The sequence below is a fragment of the Thunnus maccoyii genome, chromosome 18 (assembly GCF_910596095.1).
Source record: "Thunnus maccoyii chromosome 18, fThuMac1.1, whole genome shotgun sequence".
NCBI classification, from domain to species: domain Eukaryota; kingdom Metazoa; phylum Chordata; class Actinopteri; order Scombriformes; family Scombridae; genus Thunnus; species Thunnus maccoyii.
Window position 1 is genome coordinate 29,319,237 of NC_056550.1, and position 17,447 is coordinate 29,336,683.

Consider the following 17,447-nt stretch of genomic DNA (forward strand, 5'->3'; position numbering starts at 1 on the left):
GAATGTAGAGAAACATAAATGATCCACTACTATACTAGAGCTAAAACACTTCATAGATTAATCAGTTTATGTAAAAGTTATCTGCTTAATAACTTAATATCTTTATTTCTACTTATTTCTGGAAGGAAATGAGGTGAGAGAATGATAACATGCAACAATAAACAACTATTTTGATAACTGAATAATGGTTTAAATATATATTTTTTTAGCACAAATGACAAACATTATGATGCAAATGGGAAAAATCATATAAAACAAAAATAAAAAAGATTAATAAAATGGTGATAGTATTTGAAATTCAAAAGTAATACAATTATTTGTTCAATAAAAAATGTAAATGTTTAAAAATCAAACTTAAGATTGAAATTTAAACATAAGTAATAAATGTTAATTTTAAATTTTGAAAATAAAATACATAATAAATCAAAAATACAAAAACTATGACTAATAGAAATAAATAAGAATAAAAGAATAAATACATAATAAAAACTTACTAAGAGAATTATTTAAAGCAGAATACGAGTCTACATCCAAGTTCTCTCAGGATCTCGAATATTTGCTGTAAATTTCATGAAAATCTACAAAACAACAAAAATCAACCTCATGGTGGCGCTAGAGGAGTCAGACGGATTCATCCTCTGGAGAACATGAACGTGTGAACCAAGTTTCACAACAATACATCCAATAGTTGCTGAAATATTTGGATATAAACGTTATAATTCATGTGATTTCAGCCGCCTCAATGTTTTTAACGTTTATTAGCGGCCGTGTCGGGAACTTTTGTTTCAGTCTTTATTTGAAGCAACTTAATCCTGTAACTGTGTGAGTGTCTTACAGACTGTATATCAAGTGGTGGAAGAAGTACTCAGATCCTTTAGTGCAGTAAAAGTACCAATACAACGATGTAAAAATACTCCATTACAAGTAAAAGTTCTGTATTAGCAGCAAAATATACTTAAAGTATCAAAAGTAAAATTTAAAGTGTCATATTTACATACATGTATATTTACAGTATACGTGAATTGAATATTGAAAGTGATTAATTGATGTGTACATGGAAGAAGCATTTTAATGTTGTACTGTTGAATAGTCTAATCTATGATAATGCATTTATAACAAACTGATCACATGTTTTACATATAAAATATTGAAGTAACTAAAGCTGTCAAATAAATGTAGTGGAGTGGAAGTATAAAGTAGCATCAAGTGGAAATACTCAAGTCAAGTTCAAGTATCTCAAAACTGTACTGAAGTCCAGTAGTTGAGTAGATGTACTTAGTTACTTTCCACCACTGACAAATATCTGAGTTCAGTAGCATTTAGCATTGATTAGCATTTAGCATTTTATATCACTGCAGTCGTCTGTTCTGTTTAAACCTCTGAATCATCTGAAAAAACTTAATCTGCATCAGTCACATTATTATTATTATTCTGATTCTCTGCTGGTGTTTATTGACAGAAAACATTTGCATCGGTTCTCTACAGCTGAGTGGAAATTCACAGTTTACACAGACGACAACAGAAAAGCTTCATCACAGAAGGAAATATGTAAAATATGTGTGAGAACAGGAACAACAATCAGGAGCAGCAGCGGGGCGGCGTGTTTGTGATGGTGGCGATAACGTTTGTAACATTCAACATGGACTTCTTTATGTTTTGGTCAGTTTACTACAAATACTGTATTTTTTACAGTATTTATGTGAAAAGTTTAACGTATTCTGAGTGAATAAATGTGTAACGTTAAGCCAGATATAACTGTTGGTACTGAGATCCCTGAAGAATATATTATATTTGGTTTAGAAATAACAAGTGACCTTTGCAAAACTTTACTGGTTGTCTGTAAAAAGGCCAGATTTTCCAGGAATAATGATGTGTTCAGACCAAGCGCACGGCCAGTTTTTCTTGTGGTGCTATTACAAACATCGGCGCATCTGTGAGAGTTGAAAATATTGAGTGAAACTTGAGTCAGAAATCTGAGCGTATCGCAGCACTTTATGATCGTACAGAGAGGAGAGGCGGGAAAGAAGAGAGACTGGAGGGAAACAACAGAAACAACCAGAGTCTCTGTTACTAGCTAGCTTACAGCTGATGTACACTTATGTATTTTGTCTGTTTGGGTCAAACTTGCATAAGTAACAGTGATTCCTGACTGGACGTGATGTTAATGAGAAAACAGACTGTTTCAGTTTTTCCAGATGAAGATGTGCAAATCTGCTCCGTGCGTCAGCGAACAGGCTGAGCAACGTGTCGCTTGTTTAAAAAACTGCCGCCGCCGCTCTATTTCTGTAAAGTTTCGCACACTTGCTCCACCTCCAACCGATGACATGACGTCCCTGACGTTTCCGTCCAGTCAGCAGTCAACGCGGATGAAGAAAGACTAATGACGACACATCTTGTATGATCCTTTTATATTCTTTTATGGGTTTATAGTTTGTTTTAGGGTTAAAGCTGCGTTCAGACCAGATCCGGCAGCACAGACCGAACAGGACTCAGCAAAAAAAACGCATCAGCCATCCGGCAAAAAGGTTAACCGGAATCAACCTTAGCTGGATCACATTGCGGTCGGTGGCCAATCACACACATACAACAACACACTGCTGGTAGTTTACTTTGTAACATGAAGCCATATTTGACTGTTTACTTCGTCTCACTGGTGCCTCAAATATTTGGTCTGAATGCAGCATAAAAATATGAATAATTTGAGTTTTGGGTCAGATTAAGCTGCTAGGAGATATATTTTAGAGTTTATTTTAGGGTTAAGACTGTGAATACTTTTCGGTTACGCTGCTATGAAGGGTTATGATCATAAAGCAGTTTAATCTTATGACTTTGTGTCAACAGCGAGCTGAGGGGACGTTTGGGATTTGGGGCCAAAATCAATGAGCAATTTTATGGAGTTTACATAAAATCTGCAGAAGAACAAATAACCACAGATGTGTTAAAATGGAAAACACAACATCAAGAGATGAAACTAGAACCAAAATGTGCACAATAAACAAACAACAAACATCATAATGATGATCTAACTAAGACAGGTGTGGATATAAATGATCACTGATCAGTTCTGTGAGAAACACACCAGCTTTTAAATCTACACTGCAAATAAATCTCACAGTAACAAGCTGCTGAATCACATTCACTTCAAAGGTTTTTATAAAATAAGATGTGAGTTACTTCCAGCTGCTGTCGTGTTAGTTTCTGTGTTTCTGGATCAGATCGTCAATCACAAAGAAGCAGATCTCTCAACTACAATCAAGATTATTTTAGCATGTAAATACTGAGGTTCACTTTCCAGATCAACACGTTATCTCCACAAATAACTGAAGTCTGTGATCAAACAAAATCAAAATTAAAGTTTTTTTTCTTCTGTGTTTTAAATAAAAGTAGTTTAATGTTCCTGCAGTTAGTTGTGGTTTTAAAAGCTCAAACAGCAGCACTTTCTTACCTTTCTGTCAACAAGTCGACTTGTGTCTGTCAGGAAGCCTGAAAGTCAGGTTACTGCCAGGCTGTGATGTCATCGGTGGGCGGAGATTCACTCATGAATGACAGCAGGTACAGAAAGTGGTCAGGTGAGTTTAGAGGGTGGAGATGTTTGTTCCTGCAGGTTGTTATGATCGATGTTTGCTTCTCATTTCTTACATCTCAACATTCTGTTGTGTCATTATATATAAATATATGTATTTTATATGATATGATTATTATATATAAGATATGTATATTGAGCAAACTGTGTTTTACTTTTTTTTAATCAATGTTTTTATTCATTTATTCATTCGTACTTCATGACCTGCTCACAGTGATGTAGCCGAGACATCAGGCACTTTATGACATTTTCACATTCTAATAATTTTCAAAATTTCTTTTTTCACTTAATTGTGCAAATACACTGTAAACTTTATTTTATCTCTTTTTATTACATTAAATATATTTTTTAGTTGATTTTTTTTTACATACTATAAAAGCAGTAATTATATAATCAATATATCACATTTTCACATCACATGTTGAGATACTGAGACTTCCTGTCGAAAGAACCACTGAAAACAATAATGTCATGAATACAAATGTTGTGTATTTTATTTTTAATTTGACTCATTTTAGACTGATATATAAAATAAGTTAAAAAAAAATATACAATAAATAAATGATCAAAAAATAAGTGTTTTTATAATGTATTTATTTGGAACTAAATAAAGATATGATACAATAAAAATATTAAATAAATATGAAGTGAAAATAACATAAATCCAATATAAATAACTAAATATGAATAAATAAAATAATAAAACATAAATAAAATCCGGGTAAGGAAATGTTCATGAGGATAAGTCCTGACAGCATCATTTGTAACTAAGATTAAAATATAATAAAATAATAATAGCATAAAATATTAAAATATGTACAATTTAAAAAAAACAAGTACAAAATTAATCAATTTAAAACTTTTAGAAAGTTTGTTTTTATTGTCATTTGTTTCTGGGCTATTTAGTATTTCCAGAAATCCGTCGGGTTCCTGCGTAACAATAATAAATAATGATGAGAGTGAAAATAAACTGACAGCAACAAACAATTTACTGAGAGTGAAACTGAACTGATCTGTTGGCGGCTGATCAGAGCTGTGTGAGGTTGATGCCTTGCTCACGGGCATCATTTTGAGTGTCATGTGACAGTTAATGTAACCTGCTGTCAGGTAGATCAGACGCTGTTTGCTGCCGCAGAGAGACGCATGTTTCTCACGATTCCACCTGTGGACGGACAGGACGGAGGACATTCCTCTGAAGGTGTGAGGTGGCGATAAGTGTTAGGCGGTTGGTCTTCCTGGCATGTGATTGGCTGATTGTCTGCCTGTGTTACATAACTCTGTTCTGCATTTTAACTCTGTTCTGTTGTTGTGTAAAGTAAATGGTAAATGGACTGAAACATTCATACAATGATGGAAGAGGTTTCCATGCAGGATGCCAGCCTGCTCATCAGGAGCGATACAGTGCTTCCCGTCTGAAGGGCCCCAAAATGTTTCTATGTATGTTCACCCACCCACCCACACACACACACACACACACACACACACACACACACAGAGCACATCTGGGGTTCAGCCTCTTACCCGAGGACGTGCAGACTGGAGGACCTGCTCTGCCTCCCGTCCCTCTCTAATCTAACAAAAACCTGCGTTTTTAACAGTTAAAGCTGCACCACTCTTAAAGGAACAGTACGATATTGAAGTTCATCTATGTGTATCCAGGAGGTGGTTAGCCTAGCTTAGCATAAAGATGGAAGCAGGGGGAAACTGCTAATGTAACTCCATCATGATTTATTCAATTAATTATTTGAGATTGATAAACTCAGCAAGTATGTCTCAATGCTCTTCTTTTAAAGCAGCAACTATTAAAACAGCTTCAAAATCATTTTGACGGCACACTGACTTCTAACATGGAGAGTGGTGCTTCTTTCATTCCCACTCTGCACCCTGAACGCCTGATCTTGCACTATGTGCAACTTGGGTTGAGCAGTTACCACTCCACAAGTGTGTAACACTTTGGTGGATTAAATGGAGAAAAAATTGGTGAAAATTATGTAAAATAAATCATCAGGTTAGATTATGAATAGTGGATTTCTTTCTCTACATATCTTATTATAGGGTCTGTCAGGGCTGTTTGCTATAACAGAAACATTAGCTATAAACTGGATAAATAAGAGTCAAAAATGTATGCTGACTGTTTTTGTCACAGAATATAGACTTTTATCTTTCTCAAATTTAATCCTAAAATTTTGATTTTTTTTTTCCATGTCACCTGGGCCAAAAACAAATTTTAATAAATGTTCTGACAGTTTCCTGTTTCCAGTGATTGTGCTACGCTAAGCTAACAGTTTCTCCTGCTTCCAGGCTTTGTGCTAAGCTAGGCTAACAGTTTCACCTGCTTTCAGGGTTTGTGCTAAGCTAGGCTAACAGTTTCTCCTGCTTCCAGGCTTTGTGCTAAGCTAGGCTAACAGTTTCTCCTGCTTCCAGGCTTTGTGCTAAGCTAGGCTAACAGTTTCACCTGCTTCCAGGCTTTGTGCTAAGCTAGGCTAACAGTTTCTCCTGCTTCCAGGCTTTGTGTTGAATATTTCAGGTTGTTGGTGAAAAGAGACAAAAACATTTAACTGTTTGGTTTCTTTATACAATAACTTCATACAAACAATAAAAAACAAAAGCAGACAGGTATGGTGGTCTCTCAGGTGTCTCAGCTGGATTTGATGTTTTTCTCCTGGTTTCACAGATTAAATGTTTCCATCCAGCTGCCAAACACTCGTCTACAAACTCTCAGTCCATCAGTTCATCCGTGTTCAGTCTGTTGGTCGCTGTGGTTTGTGTCTGTGCCAAACTGCATCATGATTTCCCATCTTTCAGCTGCAACAACTACAACTCGTTTACTTTCTGTTCCTGTTGATCATTTTCATTATCCATCAAGTTTTAAGCTTTAGTCCCTTCCAGGCAGCCAGTCATGACATAATATTACTTTGACAGAAAATAGCAGAAAAATGACCAGAATACAAAAGTATTTACAGTGAAACGGCAGCTAAAACATTAAAGAAACAGCAGTGTGGTCCTTTAGACCTCAGCCAGAAAGACTTTCAGATTTCCTGTTCAATGCTTCATCATCTGGAGTTCCTCCTCAGAAGTTTTTGTAATGCAGCAACCTAAACAAACAAACAAACAAACAAACAAACAAACAAACAGACAGAGTTCTCGTTAACTCTGGTTCATGTTTGAATTTTTTTAAAAATAATTTCAAAACCAGTTCCAGTCAAAATGGTGTCAAAACTACAATGTTTGGTTAAGACATACAAATACAACACATTGTTAAAGATGAAACCAGTGGTTTCCAACCTTTTTGGCTTTTGACGTCTTACAAAAAGCAGTGTGTAGTCGGGGTCACATTTCACATGTCTATGAGTTGTTAACAGCTCCACCAAATAGTGATTTTTCCCTCTAAACTTCTCACATACTTTCATTTCAATAAATGTTCAAATGATCCAATATTTCAGCAAAAATCAAAGATTAAAGAAAAAGTCCAAAAACTGAAAACAGATTTGTGTATCAGAACTTTGCTTTTTCTTCTTTCCTCTCCCATTAATCATCTCACCACCCCTCAGATTTATCTGCTGACCCTTTGGAGGGGCCCGACCCCTAGGTTGGGAACCACTGGACTAAACTAGCTAACTGTATATAAAGTAGTGTAAACTAGCTCCACCTCCAGCAGCTACAACAGTAACATGCTGCTCTAACACTGATGCTTCACTATTAATAATCTAATGATGTCATATATAATAATATATCAGTCAGAGGGACCAAACCACTACTTTTACTGCAATACTTTAACTACATCAAGCTCATAATACTTATGTACTTTTACTGCAATACTTTAACTACATCAAGCTCATAATACTTATGTACTTTTACTGCAATACTTTAACTACATCAAGCTCATAATACTTATGTACTTTTACTGCAATACTTTAACTACATCAAGCTCATAATACTTATGTACTTTTACTCTAGTTGAGTATTTTTACATTGCTGTACTGGTACTTTTACTGCAGTAAAGGATCTCAGTACTTCTTCCACCACTGTAACAAAAGTGCAGATGCATTCTGATTGGCTGTCTGACCTGAACAGGGGGGCGTGTCCTTTGTTGTTAGCCAATGCGAAGAAGCCGCTGTGTGGGGAGAAGTCGAGGCAGCTGGCTCGATAAATGATCTTCCTCTTAGAGACGGGGAAGTTTGAGAAGACGGTGAGGCTGGGCAGGTGGAGCTGACGGGACAGAGAGAGAGATGACATCATCACCACCATCATCATCACCATAATCATCATCACCACCATAACCATCATCATGTCTCACCAGTCGCATGGCCTCGTCCTCGGCTCGGGAGGCGATGGCGAGGATCTCGGAGGTGGGGTTAAAGGTCAGGGAGGTGGCAGAGGTCAGCAGGTTCATCACTGCCTTCAGAGGCTTGGGATTGGCTGAGTTTAGACACGCCTCCTGGGAGTAGACGTTGACCACGCCCGACTGAGAGCTGAAACACACACAGATGGGTTAGAGATGATGTGAACGGACAGCTGTCAGCCAATCAGAGCGCTGGATGATGTGTGGGGGGGCGTGTCTTACCCGCAGGCGAGGTACCGTCCGTTAGGTGACGCAGCGATGGACGTTCCCTTCACACAGCCGTCATCTGTAAACCTGTTAACACACCGACTGCTGCGCATGTCCCACACATACACCTCCCCCTCCTCTGCATGCACACACACACGCACACACACACACACACACACACACACAGGTCACGTGACTGACAGGAAGTTGATTCGTGACATCACACACTCATTGTGTGGTGGACTCACCTGAGTTGGTGAAGACTTTGCTGCCGTCGTGAGAGAAAGCGACGCCGCTGACGTTACCGTTTATCTTCATACTGCGAACCACCTCCTTAGTCTGCACACGCACACACACGCGCACACACACGCACGCATACACACACACACACACACACGCACACACACACGCACACACACACGCACGAACACACACACACACACACACACACGCACACACACACACGCACACACACACACACACACACACACACGCACACACACACGCACACACACACGCACGAACACACACGCACACACACACGCACGAACACACACGCACATACACACACGCACGCACGCACATACACACACGCACGCATACACACGCACACACACACGCATACACACACACACACACACACACACACGCACACACACACACGCACACACACACACACACACACACGCACACACACACACGCACACACACACACACACACACACACACGCACACACACACGCACACACACACGCACGAACACACACACACAAACACACGCACATACACACACGCACGCACGCACATACACACACGCACGCATACACACGCACACACACACGCATACACACACACACACACACACACACACACACACACACACACACACACACACGCACATACACACACGCACGCACGCACATACACACACACACGCATACACACACACACACATACACACACACACACACACGCACACGCACACATACACACATACACACACACACAGTATATTGAGTACTTTTAATTTTATTGAAGACATTTTAAAATGAGAAAACATTGTGCGGCTGCTTTCAGGAGTTTAAGTTGTTTTCGGTTCTTGTTGACTGAAGACGGTGAAAAAGGTTTCAGACGTAACAACATTCAGCAGTAAAAACCTTCAGGGAGGAACTTCAACACAATGTTTCAGACCGACTGACTACGTTTACATGCACTAAATATTCCTGTTTATGTCCTCCAATAATCCTACTAAGCTGTTTACATGGCTAATAAATATTACACTCATATTCTTGTTTACGCCCAGGCGTACTCCGTTTATCACGTCAAAATATGGAAAAGTGGAACAGCTGACCTCTTGTGTCGGACTTGTTCTACCGTATGAACGCAGCCTCCATCTTTCATTCCTTCAACCACCTTATTGAAAAGGTTGTGTTGTGATATTTATTTATAAAACCTGCTGATACCCAAATCAAAATCTATAAAAGTAGGTGTGTTTCTCATTCCGACCAGAGATGTGGACTTTTCTTTTGGGCATCTCTACTCCAGTCAGTTTGTTTATAACACACAGAGCTGACTGAACAGGTAACTGAACTGCAGTAAAAACCTCGACTGAGATGCATATTCTGAATGTGCTGCATCCAAAGAACGCTCCTAAAACCTGAATAATATCAGCACACGTCTTAATCAGGAAAAACTACAACTGGAATAAAACCTAATATACTGGAATATCCCAACAGAATATATGACCCGTAACATATTCAGAATAATAGTGGATTATTAGTGTGCATGTAAACGTAGTCGCTGATTCTACCTGGAAAAAAACCCAGTCCAGGTTAGTGTGAAGGGATCTGTTTCCATGGTAACTAAAGTCAGACTTATTTAAACCTACAGAATGAAACTGGGAATAATCCTGACTCACTGAAGTAAACCAGGTTGAACTGGTTCAATGATCTGCTTTATGAAACGCACCTTGAGTGTGAGCATGTGCAGGTATCCGTTGGTCCCAGTGAGCAGCAGAGCGCCTCCGTCAGGACACACAGAGAACTCCTTCACTCTGGCTTCATTCAGACCTGGACGCACACACAAAAACCTCCATAAATCCACTTAGAAACCAGAGAAACACGAGGCTGCAGAACATTTCAATTTCTTCAGCGTCACATTGATCAGTGAGAGTTTCTGTACATCACGTTACACTGCAGACAGCTGCTGCTAACAGCTGATTCACACGACTTTAATGGAGAGTATTTGACTAAAAGTGAACAAATCTGGTATAAAAACAAACATGGCTCAAGTTCTAACTCACTGTATCCATGGCAACGTTACACTTCCTGTTTACAACCTCCACAGGGATTAAATTTAGCTCCAGGTGTCAAAAACAGTCCCTGCTCTGGGTGGAGTTCGCAGGTGTGAACAGGTGTGACACTGACCTCTGACATAGTGAACAGGTGTGACACTGACCTCTGACATAGTGAACAGGTGTGACACTGACCTCTGACTTAGTGAACAGGTGTGACACTGACCTCTGACGGTGTGAACAGGTGTGACAGGTGTGACACTGACCTCTGACGGTGTGAACAGGTGTGAATAGGTGTGACACTGACCTCTGATGGTGTGAACAGGTGTGACACTGACCTATGACGGTGTGAACAGGTGTGACAGGTGTGACACTGACCTCTGACGGTGTGAACAGGTGTGACACTGACCTCTGACGGTGTGAACAGGTGTGAATAGGTGTGACACTGACCTCTGACGGTGTGAACAGGTGTGAATAGGTGTGAAATGACCTCTGACGGTGTGAACAGGTGTGAAATGACCTCTGACGGTGTGAACAGGTGTCACAGGTGTGACACTGACCTCTGACGGTGTGAACAGGTGTGACAGGTGTGACACTAACCTCTGACGGTGTGAACAGGTGTGAACAGGTGTGACACTGACCTCTGACGGTGTGAACAGGTGTGACACTGACCTCTGACGGTGTGAACAGGTGTGACACTGACCTCTGACGGTGTGAACAGGTGTGAATAGGTGTGAAATGACCTCTGACGGTGTGAACAGGTGTGAAATGACCTCTGACGGTGTGAACAGGTGTCACAGGTGTGACACTGACCTCTGACGGTGTGAACAGGTGTGACAGGTGTGACACTGACCTCTGACAGTGTGAACAGGTGTGAACAGGTGTGACACTGACCTCTGACGGTGTGAACAGGTGTGACACTGACCTCTGACGGTGTGAACAGGTGTGACAGGTGTGACACTGACCTCTGACGGTGTGAACAGGTGTGACAGGTGTGACACTGACCTATGACGGTGTGAACAGGTGTGACAGGTGTGACACTGACCTCTGACGGTGTGAACAGGTGTGATAGGTGTGACACTGACCTATGACGGTGTGAACAGGTGTGACAGGTGTGACACTGACCTCTGACGGTGTGAACAGGTGTGATAGGTGTGACACTGACCTCTGACGGTGTGAACAGGTGTGACACTGACCTCTGACGGTGTGAACAGGTGTGACACTGACCTCTGACGGTGTGAACAGGTGTGACTCGGCCCTCCATCATGTCGTACAGGTAGAACATCTTGTTCTTCAGGCTGGTGGCGATCACCGTCTCTCCGTCCAGGCTGAACTGGGCTCTGTGGACGGGGAATCTCTCCAGGTGGATGCTCTGGATCTTCGGGTTCGTCTTCCCGTCCACCTGCAGGAGGAAACAGGTGATTTTTAACTGCTTCCTTATTGTGATGTGGTTTGTTAAATACCGTTGGAGGGAGCTGATTGGCTATGTGTACCTGGAAGAGGGAGATGGATTGGTCGAGGCCGGCCGTCATGACGACCTGAGCGGAGGGGTGAAACTGGACGGTGGTCAGTCGGTCCTCTGACGGACGAGCGCTGTTGGCGTTGAGACACTTCTTCATCTGAGACGGAACGACAAGATGTCAACAAACGTTCTGGACGAGACTTTAGAACAACTGTCATGTTGAAGCAGAAAAGCATCAAATTCTCACATGTGAGAAGCTGACGGCTTGATATTTGATAAATGACTGAACCTCAATTATTCAATTATCAATATAGTTGCCCATTAATTTTCTGGCAATCAACTAATCGATTGAACGGCTAATCAATGAATCAGCTCTAGATGAGACAACATGATAAACAAATCAATCCTCATTTTACAGGTTTTCTACATTTTCCTTTTTCAGGATTTCATGTCAAATCTTCCTGCTGTGATCTGAACTAACGAAGCGTCATGTGATGTTACGTTACGTGACGCTACATGATGTGATGTCATGTGATGTTATGGGATGTTATGGAATATTATGTGATGTTATGGAATATTATGGGATGTTACGGAATATTATGGGATGTTATGGGATGTGAGCGTCATTAGTTCTGCAGGTATTTGGTCATATACCGCAGTACTTCTGACGATAGTTTCTGTGTGACTGAAACTGAACTGAATGTCTGATTGGCTGTTAGGAGATCAGCTGACCCTCAGGATGCCACCGGGCAGACTGTCTGAAGACGCCACAAAGTTTCCCGTCCTCCTCATCAGGTCGTCACCCTCCTCTTCTTCATCTTCATCTTCATCATCATCATCAGCTGCAAACCGGCAGAAGTTTTTTTAATTTATGAACTATTTTATTCCATAAATTAATTGTTTCCTTTTCAGAATGAAGATTGAAGATGTTTCTACCTGATGTTGTTTTCTTCTTCTTCTTCTTCTTCTTCTCAGCGCTGCTCTCGGCCCACGACGGAGTTCCTCCCATCGACTTCTGAAACCTGAAACACACCACAGACTGTACGGTGAGTGTGTGTCTCTGTGTGTTTCTGTGTGTGTGTGTGTGTTTCTGTGTGTGTGTGTGTGCGTGTGTTTGTGTGTGTGTGTGTGTGTGTGTGAGTGTGTGTATGTCTGTGTGTATGTGTGTGTGTGTGTGTGTGTGTTTCTGTGTGTGTGTGTGTTTCTGTGTGTGTTTATGTGTTTCTATGTGTGTGTGTTTCTGTGTGTGTGTGTTTATGTGTTTCTGTGTGTGTGTGTGTGTGTTTCTGTGTGTGTTTCTGTGTGTGTGTGTTTATGTGTTTCTGTGTGTGTGTGTGTGTGTGTTTCTGTGTGTGTTTATGTGTTTCTGTGTGTGTGTGTTTCTGTGTGTGTGTGTGTGTGTGTTTCTGTGTGTGTTTCTGTGTGTGTGTGTGTGTTTCTGTGTGTGTTTCTGTGTGTGTGTGTGTGTGTGTTTCTGTGTGTGTGTGTGTGTGTTTCTGTGTGTGTGTGTGTGTGTGTGTATGTGTATGTGTTTCTGTGTGTGTGTGTGTGTATGTGTGTGTGTGTGTATGTGTGTATGTGTGTATGTGTGTATGTGTGTGTGTGTATGTGTGTGTGTGTGTATGTGTGTGTGTGTGTGTATGTATGTGTGTGTGTGTGTGTGTGTGTGTGTATGTGTGTGTGTGTGTGTGTGTGTGTGTGTGTGTGTGTGTATGTATGTGTGTGTGCGTGTGTTTCTGTGTGTGTGTGTGTGTTTCTGTGTGTGTGTGTGTGTATGTGTATGTGTTTCTGTGTGTGTGTGTGTGTGTGTGTGTATGTGTGTATGTGTATGTGTATGTGTTTCTGTGTGTGTGTGTGTGTGTGTATGTGTATGTGTTTCTGTGTGTGTGTGTGTGTGTGTGTGTATGTGTGTGTGTGTTTCTGTGTGTGTGTGTGTATGTGTGTGTGTGTATGTGTATGTGTTTCTGTGTGTGTGTGTGTGTGTGTGTGTGTATGTGTGTATGTGTATGTGTATGTGTTTCTGTGTGTGTGTGTGTGTGTGTGTGTGTGTGTATGTGTATGTGTTTCTGTGTGTGTGTGTGTGTGTGTGTGTATGTGTGTGTGTGTTTCTGTGTGTGTGTGTGTATGTGTGTGTGTGTGTGTGTGTGTGTATGTATGTGTGTGTGTGTGTGTGTGTGTGTGTGTGTATGTATGTGTGTGTGTGTGTGTGTGTGTGTGTGTGTGTGTATGTGTGTGTGTGTGTGTGTGTGTGTGTGTGTGTATGTATGTGTGTGCGTGTGTGTTTCTGTGTGTGTGTTTCTATGTGTGTGTTTCTGTGTGTGTGTTTCTGTGTGTGTGTGTGTTTCTGTGTGTGTGTGTGTACTCACTGCTCCCTCATCCTCTGCTGTAGTTTCTGTTTGGACATGGTGGACTCGGCGTCTCCTTTCATCAGGTCTCTACGGTAACGATGCTTCATGTCGACGCTGAAAACAAAACAAAACTGAAATATTGAAAAGTGAAAATACTAAAAGTCGTATTTTATTCTGAAACTCGTTCACTCAGCAACATTTGAAATAAAGTCTGGTGACGTGAAGCAAACTTTAGTCTTGTAGAAAACTACAACATCCAGTATCATAAGTTATCATAAGAGTCCTGATGTAAAACACTGTGCAGGTGCACTATGGGAAATGTAGGATCCAGTGTTTTCGGAGGTTGACCCACACTAGAGTCTAATCTGTCTTTAATGTTTCTCACATGTCCAACTGAACCAGTTCAGATTTATGTTTCAAATATCAGAATAAAGACTGATATAAATACTGATATTTATTGATTGATTGATTGATGATTTGATATAAATACTGATATTTATTGATTGATTGATTGATGATTTGATATAAATACTGATATTTATTGATTGATTGATTGATGATTTGATATAAATACTGACAGAGTCGGAGGTTAAATTCCAGCTCAGGACTTGAGTTTTGTCTTATTTTGAATCAAACTTCTGGTCCTGGACTCGCTGCTGTGCTTACTCTTCCTCCAGCTCGTCATCCTCATCCACCCAGGCGGCCTTCCTGGTCGGCTGGACCTGCTGACGAGCCTCGTTCTCCGCCTCCGATTCACCCGACTCTTCATCGCCGTCTTCAGCCAACAGCGTTCCGGTCTGCTCCTCGTCCTCCTGCTCAACCACAGGAAGTGATGTCACTGATGCACAAAGTGTCGTTAACACACTCGTCAGATAAATGTGAAGTTTTACAAACTACAAAGACCGACAGACCTGATTCAATTCATTAGACTTTGGAGGGAAAATTCTACAAATATTAATTTAAAAATGTAAAATATTTTGTGTTTGAATGATCTCACGACACTGAACGATGATTTTAAAAAGAAGAAAAAATGGAAACAGAAGAATTTATCAAAGACGGAGCTGATTCATGATGTTCACTGATAAACAGATTCTCTGTTAAAGAACCAAACATTAAAAAGAAAACATGTTTTTATTGATCAGTAATTATGATTAGATGCTGCATGACTCATAAAGACAAAACGCTTCAAACTGAAATAAAAAGGTTTTCAGTTACATGTTCAGTAACTGGTTATGAACCAGAAAAGGCCTGAAACTATCTGAGAGTTACGATATTTTGTTCTCAAACTTAATTATGTTAATGAGGTCTGGTAACGAGCAGCTTAAACATTTAGATCAATATCTCCTTTACATTATTAATATTTATTATCTTCTACTGCTTCTCCAACATACACGCTGTTTTTACTTTATATTGGTGTAATTATTATTATGTTTATTTATTGTATTATTAACTTTTTTCTTATAATTATTATTTTTAATTGTCGTCTTTTTGGTTCATATTCATGATCTGATTGGATTTTTTAAAAATCTAAACTGAATAACTAATGGTCACAAAAATATAATTGACTGTTTATTGCTAACGAGCAGGAGAATATTAATTAGTAAACTTTGAACAGAGTCTGAAGTAAACTGCTTTAAGAGAAATCTGATGGAGCTGAAAGACATTTGAACAACATGTAAGTTGTCATTTAATTAAAGTTTGTTAGTAGAGTTTATCAAAATGACACGATGACATCATTAAGAGTTATTCCGTTTTTGTTCTATATAGAAAATATATATAAATGTTTATTATTCTGTTACAGATGTTGAACTCTAACATGCATCGTGTTAACATCCTGCTGCAGGATTATTCTCCTGCTTTTATAAGCTGCAGCACTTTTTAAATGGATGTTACTGGTCTTATTGTGGTGTTTGTTTGTTTGTTTGTTTGTTGGTTTAAAGTATGTTTCTAAGTATTTGGAGCTGAATGTTTTAAAAGGACAGTAAAGTTCATCTTATCTCACATAAATCAGCTGTTTGTTGAATGAAGTTTGGTTGGAAAACAGCTGAAAGAAACACGTTGAACTAAACTAGTTCAGGCTGACATGTTAGTGAGGAGAAGAGTTACTAGCAGACAACTAGTCAACCACAAATAACTGATGATGATGATGATGATGAAGAGTTTGTTATGCTCTGAGTATAGGTAATACGCTGCAGGTTTACGTCTCATATAAGTGACGTTTCAGTCATATTTATCTCCAGAATCTGGAGTAAAAGTTCACCTCCACCAGCCGGTGCAGCAGCTCGTCCTCCGCCCCGAACAGCAGCTCCTCCAGCAGCTTCACCGAGCTGTCGGCCTCTCCCAGCGCCGCCAGCCGCTGCACGTTCCTCTGCCGCCTCTTCGCTTCTTTCCCCGGGTTTAACTTCGGGGCTCGCGGCCTCTTCTTAGCCGCTCCTCGCTCCTCCGTCACCGGCAGCTTGATGACGTTACTGTCCTCCATGTTCAATAAACACACATGTGAAATACAACAAATTATAACGTGTTTCTGCTTCTCACAGCGGCTGTTTTCATGCACACGCGGAGACCTGTGTGTGTGAGAGATCACGTGCTTCCGGAAAGTTGACCTCTGAACCCGGAAATAAAAGTCTGCCCCCTACAGCCATGGATGTATTCTACTATATAACACATTATAAAATATAATTATTAGACGTAATACAGCCATGGTTTACAGACAGAAACAAAAACATCCGCTTTGTTTTGATTATGTAATAAAATATAATAAATTAGATTCTTATTGCTGCCTGTAAAAGTATGTATTTCTGTTTCCAGCACTCGAAACTAACATAACGTAACATAAGTTCATTTACTCATGCACTGTATTTAAGTACAGTTTAGAGGTACTTGTACTGTACTTGAGTATTTCCATGTGATGCTACTTTCTACATTTCAGAGGGAAATATTGTACTTTCTACTCCACTACAATTAGACTGTATTGGTATTTATATAGAGATTTGTTTTCTTCTTTGTTTTGCTTTTTAAATTCCTGTTTTTGATTAGCTGTAATTAACAGTCACATGTGGATGATGTGACTGTTATATCATTAAGATAAACTTCTTCCTCTGGGGACTTTGTGATATTTGTGTGTTTTTTATGAATAATGTGTCGGTAAAAATAATACTTAAAAAAAATAAAGTTGATTGGTCAGTGGTCAGGGTGTTGACAGTTAACCTGCT

The 17,447-nt window shown here is 40.0% G+C and overlaps 1 protein-coding gene across 1 annotated transcript; it reads right to left on the reverse strand.

Annotated features, from left to right (window-relative positions):
- Positions 1–6,136: 6,136 nt before the first annotated feature.
- utp18 (UTP18 small subunit processome component) lies at positions 6,137–16,845 on the reverse strand. The gene is made up of 13 exons (XM_042394064.1): positions 16,496–16,845; positions 14,902–15,047; positions 14,254–14,349; positions 12,824–12,909; positions 12,620–12,729; positions 11,919–12,044; positions 11,653–11,827; positions 10,101–10,201; positions 8,381–8,471; positions 8,148–8,271; positions 7,881–8,055; positions 7,650–7,792; positions 6,137–6,678 (listed from the first exon to the last, which is right to left on the reverse strand). Exons 1-13 carry the CDS (start codon positions 16,712–16,714, stop codon positions 6,654–6,656), a joined length of 1,617 nt encoding a protein of 538 aa, XP_042249998.1. The 5' UTR covers positions 16,715–16,845; the 3' UTR covers positions 6,137–6,653.
- Positions 16,846–17,447: the final 602 nt, after the last annotated feature.

Bases quoted from the DNA above. Each gene is read 5' to 3' on its own strand.
- utp18 (XM_042394064.1), bottom strand. From the start codon at position 16,714: ATGGAGGACAGTAACGTCATCAAGCTGCCGGTGACGGAGGAGCGAGGA. The intron at 8,272-8,380 runs GTGAGTCCACCA...GTGTGCATGCAG, and splicing joins CAAAGTCTTCACCAACTCAG to AGGAGGGGGAGGTGTATGTG. The intron at 7,793-7,880 runs GTGAGACATGAT...CTGTCCCGTCAG, and splicing joins AGGACGAGGCCATGCGACTG to CTCCACCTGCCCAGCCTCAC.